Source organism: Arvicola amphibius, chromosome 3, assembly GCF_903992535.2.
Source record: "Arvicola amphibius chromosome 3, mArvAmp1.2, whole genome shotgun sequence".
Classification (NCBI taxonomy): domain Eukaryota; kingdom Metazoa; phylum Chordata; class Mammalia; order Rodentia; family Cricetidae; genus Arvicola; species Arvicola amphibius.
This window is the reverse complement of record NC_052049.1, coordinates 5221164-5230592: the sequence shown is the minus strand read 5'-3', so window position 1 is coordinate 5230592 and position 9429 is coordinate 5221164. Positions and strand designations below refer to the sequence as shown.

Here is a 9429-nt window from a genome sequence, read left to right as displayed (position 1 = left end):
AAAGTTGTCAGGGAGACAAATACCAAAACTGAGAGGATTTCCACAAGAAATGTCTGATATTGCAGAAAATTAGAAAGAGTAGGGATGCTTCTTAATGTATTTCTAAGTAACAAGATAAACAGTGGTCATGCAAACACACATAGAATCAGGACAAGATGGATGTTAGTCATTCAAGTATCACCTGGGTTTAGATTGATTTCCAGGGACTCTACTGACTCCTGTCCATCATGTTCATGTGAAGTTCATGTTCCAAGGTAAAACATGGTAATAAAGATAAGTTCATCTGTAACTCACTCCCAGGACACCTATGTCTGGTGACATCACCTATACTGTATCTGACTTCAAACTCAGTTATACAGGATGCACTTGAGGACCTAAGAGACAAACTTCTACTTATATCTATTATGGAAATTTAGTATTGATTATGAAGGTAAGATACTCTCTAAGTGTGTGCATCTCCAGATTCTGGAGGTTTACCCTTGACAGTCTCGGCAGTGCTGAATAGAAGCATCAAGTGTTCTCTCTATTGTGACCATGTGTGCGATTCTTTATTCTCAATTGTAAAGAAGCTGAATTAACATTGATGTCCACAAACATATTAATAGGAAATAAAGCCGGGCGGTGGTGGCGCACGCCTTTAATCCCAGCACTCGGGAGGCAGAGGCAGGCGGACCTCTGTGAGTTCGAGGCCAGCCTGGTCTACAAGAGCTAGTTCCAGGACAGGCTCTAAAAAAGCTACAGAGAGGGGCTGGAGAGATGGCTCAGAGGTTAAGAGCATTGCCTGCTCTTCCTAAAGGTCCTGAGTTCAATTCCCGGCAACCACATGGTGGCTCACAACCATCTGTAATTAGGTCTGGTGCCCTCTTCTGGCCTGCAGGAATACATGCAGACAGAATATTGTATACATAATAAATATTTAAAAAAAAAAAAGCTACAGAGAAACCCTGTCTCGAAAAACCAAAAAAAAAAAAAAAAAGAAAATAAGTTGGTAAATAGAAATGTATATGTTTATTATACACACACAAGTTGGTAAATAGAAATGTATATGTTTATTATACACACACACAGCAGGGATGCTACTTAGCTCTAAAAAAGAATGATCGCAAATTTACTGAGCTCCCAAGGTCCAGATGAAGAGCAGAAGGAGGGATAAGATGAGCAAGGAAGTCAGGACCGCAAGGGGTGCATCCACCCACTGAAGCAGTGTGACTGATCTAATGGAAGCTCACCAAGGCCAGCTGGACTGGGACTGGAAGAGGTAAACTTTTAAAAACATTTGTAGGATTCTCTCCCGTATGAACATAAAGATTAACAAACTATTTCCCACATTCCACACACTTCCGTGAATTGTCTTCAGAGTGAATTTTTATTTGCTTTTTATGTCACTAAGGTCTGAAGAGCAGGAAAAGCACGTGTCACTCTTCACACTGCTAGGGTTTCTCTCCAGCACGAACTTTCCTGTGGTTACTAAGGGATGCACGATAAAGAAAGGCCTTGGGGCATTCCTCACACTTTTATGGTTTCTCTCTAGTGTGAATTCATTAATGTGACAGAAGATCTTTATAATGGGAATATTGTTTGCCACATTCTACACACTTATAGGGAATGCCTTTATAATGGATTTTTTTTTGATGTCTAAGGGATAACGATGACAGCTGCCACAGATTTCACAGACTGTGTGACTGTGAGCCAAGGCAGTGAGGTTATGTAGGAACTGGAGAAACTGTCTTAGAGTGAATTTTTTTATGTCTCTGAAGGGATGAAGAGGAGTAAAAACCTCTGCCACACCCTTCACACTTGTAGGGTTTCTCTCCAGTATGAACTGTCTTGTGTCTCAGAAGGGATGAGCGATAAGGAAAGGGTTTCTGACATACTTCACATTTGTATGATCTCTTTCTAGAAGGAATTGTTGCTGTTTCTGCAGCCCCACAGAATAGTTAAATGCTCACCACATTCATCACACTTGTAGGTTTCTCTCTAGAATGAAGCATTTGATGTCTCTTCAGTGCTCCCTTAGAGGATAATGTTTTGCCACACTCATCACACTTGTTGGGGCTGTCTTTGGAGTGAGTTGCTTGATGTTGTTTAAAGTATAGAAATGAGGAAAAGGATTTGCCGCATTCTTCACACTTGTAGGGTTTCTCCCCATGAATCCTTTGATGTTGTTTCATCATTGAAGCATAATAAAATGATCTGCCACAATCTCCACACTTGTAGGTTTTTTCATCAGTATGATCTTTCTGGTGTATAAAAAGTGATGAGCGAGTATTGAAGGCCTTGTGACATTCTTCACACGTGTAGGGTTTTCCTCCCGTGTGAAGTCTCTGGTGCATGGAAAGAGTTCTGTGAGAACTAAGGCCCTTACCACATTCTTCACACTTGTACCGTTTCTCCCTTCTATGAATTCTCTGGCGTTGAATACGTAGTGAGTTACAAACAGTAGCCTTGTTGCAAATGTTACAACCATTGGGTGTTGTTCCTGTTGAGCAAAAGTTGAGATATGAACAAAAGCAAGGAAATGTTCTTCATATTTCCCATTCTTATATTTTTAAAAGGAAATACTCATACATTTTGAAGCATCAATGAGAAAGTATATATTTCAAAACATATAGGCACTGAGCATAAATGACAAAGTATTGGAGGAAGAAATAATGTATCCTTCCACTAAAATCAGGGCACAACCAAATGGAACAGACATAATGGCATAGCATTCAAAGTTAAATAGCTAAGTGCATTGTAAGGGCATTTTACTAACAGAAATAAACCCATTAAAGGACAGAGATGTTCTGTGGCCAGACACCCACTTAAACTATAAAACAGTCAAACCTGGAAAAGAGAAAGTTAAATGTGATTCTGTGAATGTGAGATTATAAACAACTACTGAGTCCTAAATAGAGAGAGAGAATGAACACGGCATAGAAACAAGAAACTTGTGTTTCTCCAATGAAGTAGAAATTCAAAGCTGAGCTCGTATATATTTTTTAATCTTATGCTATCCTTATATACTTTATCAATATGTTTTTCCATCTACCAGTATACATAGGGACGCATAATAAATGCTTGTAGGTTATACACACCTCCAAATAATACCAAAGAAGATCAAACGGCAACGTGAAGAAAAGAAACCCACAAAGTTTGGAAAGCTTACTGGGGAATTATTAAACAAATACTCCCAGCTACAGACAGTTTAAATCATTGACTATGCATCCACTAAGGGCATGAATTTTATATCCTTATTACTTAGTGTATGATAATATGTCTTCTTCAAAGACGAAGAACTCTGGCGGGGTGACTTTCCTCAAGGTGAGTGTAGGCAACATGAAAGAAACTCACGCGCGAAGTTAGTTTCATACCTAGGTGTTTAGAAATGTGAGCAATTTTCCAGATGTGCAGAAAACAGTACGGAACCTGTTAGCGAATTGCCCAAAGTGACTCAGTTTCCCCCGAGTTTTACACACCTGTTCCAACTAAACCCTGCTGAGAAAATGTTCTCAGGCAGCCTCCCTTGCAATGTCACAAAGCAAACTGTTTGACTCAATGGAACTAAAAGTTTTCCATTCAAATTGTCCCCCCCTCAACTCCACCCTGGTGTGTAGTATGATGAAATTGTGGCTTTATAAACCCAATTAAACTAGTGTTCGAGAGTGCTGGGACAACCAATGTATTTCTGACACAAACCCAACCTTATCCTTCTTGTCCTCCAATGGGGTAGGTTCAGGTTTTTTTTAACTTTAATTTTTATTTTTTACTTATTTATTTATTTAATTCTTTTGGTGCCTGTCCTAAAACTCTCTCTGTAGACTAGGTTGGTCTCAAACTCACAGCAATCTAATTGTGTCAGAAAAAAAAGAAAACCCAACAACAAAGCCAAAGCAGATAACAGAAACAAAAGAGGGCTCAACTTTTTTTTTTGCATAATAAGGAGTAATATTAAAATCAGATGTGGTTGAAGAAACTGGTAATTGGGCCGGAAGTGGTGATGCACCTTTAATCCCAGCACTCAGGAGCAGAAAGATCTTTGTGAGTTCAAGGCCAGCCTGGTCTACATAGCCAGGGCCTCACAGAGAAACCCTGTCAGGAAAACAGCAAGGACAAGAGGAAAACAAAGAAAACTGGTATTGAAATTGAATGCTTGCATGCTGGAGTAGGAAGAGTTAAATCTACACTATGCGTGCACGGCAGGACACAACCACGATAGGGGAGCACACTTATCCTAGGATGGGACACAGACCTGATGGAAGTAGTGGCATTCAACTTCAATACAGGATAAGGGTGCATGGGGAATAGGGCTTCTCAGTTTCTGCTGCTTTCTCCCTCTGGCCTGCGGGCCAGACCAGAAAATCCTATTGCATATCTGAAGGGAAGATGAGTCGCTCCTCATGTCCCACAGCACAGGAGGTAGAGTCTCACCTGCTGAGGAGGATCTCAGATTCTGCTCCACACTCCAAATGTGTCAGACAATGGAGACACACACTCATTGCAATTTTCCTGAACTCCACGTCTCCTGAACTGATAGTCGAGGCCCCCAGGGGAACCTTTTACCTCGACTGCTACCCAACTATTACACGCTAGTTGAAACAGCCATGCCCGGTCCCCTGGCTTTGAATTTTCTCTTCTTAAAGAACCTTACCCCAGAGCTGAGATGTCAGTGCCTGATTGTGTAAGGAGTCCTCAGCAAAGCGGTAGATAATACATGACAAGGCTCTGCCACAGGGTCAGTCAGCACAGCAGGCTGAACTCTGGGCACTCATGTAAACTAAGTCACATGTGCCACCTGTGGATCCACCACAGGTAACGAAAGCAACACAGCCTGAGGAGGAGGCGAGGTGGGCAGTGAAAGCTCACCCAGAGCAGCCATCCTGAGTCACCTGCCAGAGACACCTGGACCAGCTCCTGTGCTGTAGAACATGGTTTTGTGCAATATGAATATGTAGTACTCTCATTGTTAATAAAAGCTGATTGGTTGATGGCTAGGCAGAATTTTCTGGACATAAAGAATGCTTGGAAGAAGAAGGGCAGAGGTAGAGGAGTTGCCAGGATATTAAGAGAGAAAGAAGATGAATGTACTGTGTTGAATAAAGGTACACCATATGGCAGAGGGTACATAAGGAATATGGGTTAACTTAAAATGTGAAAACTAGCTAAAAAGGAGTCTAAGCTATTGGCTGAGCGTATATTATATCTACATTATAATTAATTTTATAATTGTATTATAATTAATATTAAGTGTCTGGTTTGGTTATTTTGGAGCAGCTACTGGGACAGGAAACCTCCACCTACAGATGGTAACCCAATGTGGCACACCTATATCTACATAAGAACTGCCAAAGCTGAAAAAATATTTTAAATACATAAAAATGAAGCCAAATACTGCCTCCTAGTGTGATGTTGCTCATTCTGGTTGCAGTACATGCATCTCCTGGCAGCTGCCTGTGGACTTGAACCAACAGCACTAGTCCAGCCAGCATGCTGCTTGTTGGGTTTGGGATTCTGTTCATACAAACAGAAAACATTACTGCTGCTCAATACAGGCAGATCCAGACTGCAAACACCTCTTAGTGGGTTTAAAGTGTTTAAAAATGTACAGAGCCTGGGGAGAGAAAAGAAAGAGGATATAGACAGCCATACATACACACACACATTCATACGTACATACATACATACATATGTACATACACACATTTATACATACACACATATAGTTTAAAAATAATTGTGTAAGCCCTTAAAAAGGGAGTAAGCAGTACAAAACAAAAAAAGCAATGTAAAGAGGGGATATATACAGTGAGTCTGGATTCTGTATGCTATTGTGTTGTCTTTAGATTTTCTGGTTGCTAAGGAAGGAACAACAGCTGCTAAAACACACTGGATGATGAAAACTGCTGGATTAAATCAACATGTACATTTTTTAAATGTTGACTATAAAAAAGAAGTCAAAAATATGTTACATTGGGAGACAGGTTATGCTTTCCTTTCCACAGGAAATCAGAAGCTTTGGACTCATTCCAGGTTGATATGGATCAGGTTTGATCGAGGAAGACCCCTGATAATCCTGGCTACTAACATAAAAAATTTAACCTAGGAAAGCTACAAAACATATGATGTATTTTTTACATGCTCAAACGAAGAACATCATCTTTGGCTAATATGAAACAATCCTTCCATACACTGTAAAGATGTCTTACTTTCATTGTTAATAAAAAATTGATTTGCCACTGGCTAGACAGGATTACTGAGGCAGAGAGAATGCCAGAAAGAAGGACAGAGTCAGAGGAGTAACTAGGACACAGAAAAGCAAGAGATAAACATGCCATGTGGAAAAAAGGTATAAAAACGTATAACCAAGACATATGGGTTAATTTAATATTGAAGAGCTAGTTAGTAACAAACCTGAGCTATCATTGAGCATTTATAATTAATATTAAGTCACTTTGTGGTTATTCATTAGAGGCTAGAGGGACAGAGCTGACTCTGCCTACATTCCTCAGTCCTATTCCCATTAGAAATCTAGAAGAAATGAAAATATATACTTGGAGGACATTTGACAATCAACAGGAGACCTTGAGAAAAAGGTACCACAAGCTCTCTTTGTCCAACTAGACTCATGGTAATATTAGCCAAAATACTTTTTATAGGTTTACTAGCCACAGTGGTTACCCTGACTGGATCTGAAGCAAAACATTTCACTACTTTGATGTAACTGAGAACATCAGGTTTATACATAAATCTAACAAGTTGTGACTGGGAATATATCCAAATAACAGACCTAATGTGATAAATATATTAACTTGAAAAAACAATACAAACACCCCCAAAACATGGAGACTTACAACTCACAAAAAGGCCTAAATCTACTAATTGCCATGAAAGAGAAGCACACATTCATTATACCCAAAACTGGTCTTATGGGCATCCCTGAATCAACAATGTAAGACCTCATCCTTCCTGTCCTACTCTTCTAGGTCTAATAGACAGGACCTGCTGAATCAACTGGTGGTAAAAGTGTTGAAAAAAAAAAGCCTCAATTAAATTAGTGTACCTAGTGCCCCAATACAACCCCTTTAAACAATATGTGAATGTTTTGATTCTTCCCTAAGACCAGTGGGAAATGAACTGTCCAAAGTGATTCCGGTTTGTCTGAGTTTTTTTATCCAACGGCTCCCCACCCCCAAGTTGTTCTAATCAACAGAACTGAGACTGTTCAGCCTCTGTCACTGCCTGCCCCTTTGTGATGTGGGTTTGACTTTATAATCCCAATCATGTTCACTTCAGTGTAGACATCTTTCTGGCATGAGTCTGCTCTCAGCTTCTGCAAATAAATGACTCTCAGTCTGACCAACACAGACTTCTCCTTCCCTGAGTCCTACATGGCAATGGAGACTCAACAAAAAGGAAAACCTTGGAAGTCACTGTAAATAGAAGCATAGCTCGCTGTTGGGAAAACACAGAGGTTAAGAGACTTAAACCCTCATAAACCTCTGAGACACATGCTTTGACAACAAAGACCTGAAGGAGAGACCTAAAGAATGATTCCCATAGTATCATGTTTCAAAACACATGGAAAAGCCCGTCTTTCTGTTGGCTCTTTGGACTTCAACTGTGCCCCTGAATCATTTCTACACACCTAGGTGCACAGTGGCTGCTGCTTGTCTCTCCCCATCTGAAGGCTCTGGTCTTTGCTCCAGAAATGTCACCAGGTGTGGCTTAGAGACAGCAAGACCTGTTTGTAGTAAAAAGGAAACAAGATTGAGTGTTCTTTTGGTTGGAATTGACATGTCCCTTACAGTACATATACAGGCATATAAGGAAAGATATTATGTAATAAATGTTTGCAGAATTTCAGTTCCTTAAATGTTTTCTAACAGGTTCATCATTATAATATGTAAAAAAACACAACATTCAGATTCTATGTTTTATTTAATGGGAAAAAGTTAATTCTGAATAGTGAAACACTTTAATTAACAAGAGTACTCAATGTCTCAGGCCATTGAATTTCTAGAAGCTTCACTAGAGTGAAGGAAACATATCCAATACAGAAAGATTAAATGAAAAAGGAGAAAAACAGTAAGATGATTCTTTTTTTAATCATTTATTTGTATTTTTTATGTATATTAGTGTTTGACCTGCATATATATGTTTGAGTGTGTCAGATCTTAAAATTACAGACCGTAGATCTCTCAATTGGATGCTGGGAATTGAATCCCAGTCCTCTAGAAGAGCAGTCAGTGCTCTTAACCACTGGCTCATCTCTTCAGCCCCAAAATTATTCTTAATGCAGCAATCTCCCAAATTCTTCAGAAAACGAAGGATATGATTCCTGCTGTTGAAATGTTCCCAATAGATACTGTACAGATGGAGTAACCTACAAGTTGATACTGAAATAAGAAGTCACTATAAATGAGATGCTCACCCAGGAATTCAAGATGGCTGTAATTCTCCAGCATCACATCCCTGTACAGATTCCACTGAGCAGGCTCCAGACATTCCCTCTCTTCTGGAAGGAACTCGATGGCCACATCCCAGAAGGACAGCATTTCCTGAAATAAAGATCAATGAAGGATACCACACTTTAATTAAAGCTATTAATAATATAAATATCGAGATGCATTGAGCTAGATAGTTCTCCTGTCAACTTGATACTAGCTGGGGTCATTTGAGGAGAAAAAAAAACATACTGAAGAAAATGCCTCTCTAAGACATTTTTATAGGAAGCCTAGAGGATATCTTGATACATCTAGCTGTATATGAGACAGTATACCCCACTATGGGTGGTGCCCACCATGAGCAGGCAGTCCTTTATGGTACAGAAAAGCAGACTGGGCAAGCAGTGTTCTGTGGCCTCTGCTCCAGTACTTGCCTCAGGTTCCTGCCTCGACTTCCCTCAGTGATGGTAAGACTGCAGAACTACGGTGTTACAGAAAAGAGGAAAAAAATTGCCGGGAGGTGGTGGCACACGCCTTTAATCTTAGCACTCAGGAGTATCGCTGTGAGTTCGAGGCCAGCCTGGTCTACAAGAGCGAGTTCCAGGAAAGGCTCCAAAACTACAGAGAAACCCTGTCTCAAAAAACAACAACAGGAAGGAAGGAAGGAAGGAAGGAAGGAAGGAAGGAAGGAAGGAAGGAAGGAAGGAAGGAAGGAAAAAGAGGAAAAAATTACCAGCGTGGAGAAGGGCAAGAGCCCAGAGAAGATGAAGATGGAAACATTAACCTCCAAGAGATTCTGACAAGGTCCCCAAAGCAGAAGTAACTGTAAGGACCACTCACCATATTACCCAGCACAGCTGCCACCATTCTACGTAGGGAAGTGTCTGCCATATAGAATCTGCCATGAAAACATGAATTATACAGTTATAGTTTTAGTTTCAAAATAAAAATCATATGATTTGCTATATACATTAGATGTCTAGATATATTTGTGGATTTTAATAGT

General features: G+C 40.0%; 1 protein-coding gene across 1 annotated transcript; it reads right to left on the bottom strand.

Annotated features, from left to right (window-relative positions):
- Positions 1–1703: 1703 nt before the first annotated feature.
- On the bottom strand, positions 1704–8534 carry LOC119808879 (zinc finger protein 58-like). Its single transcript, XM_038321410.1, has 4 exons — positions 8411–8534; positions 7625–7720; positions 1962–2479; positions 1704–1892 (listed from the first exon to the last, which is right to left on the bottom strand). Exons 1-4 carry the CDS (start codon positions 8532–8534, stop codon positions 1704–1706), a joined length of 927 nt encoding a protein of 308 aa, XP_038177338.1.
- Positions 8535–9429: the final 895 nt, after the last annotated feature.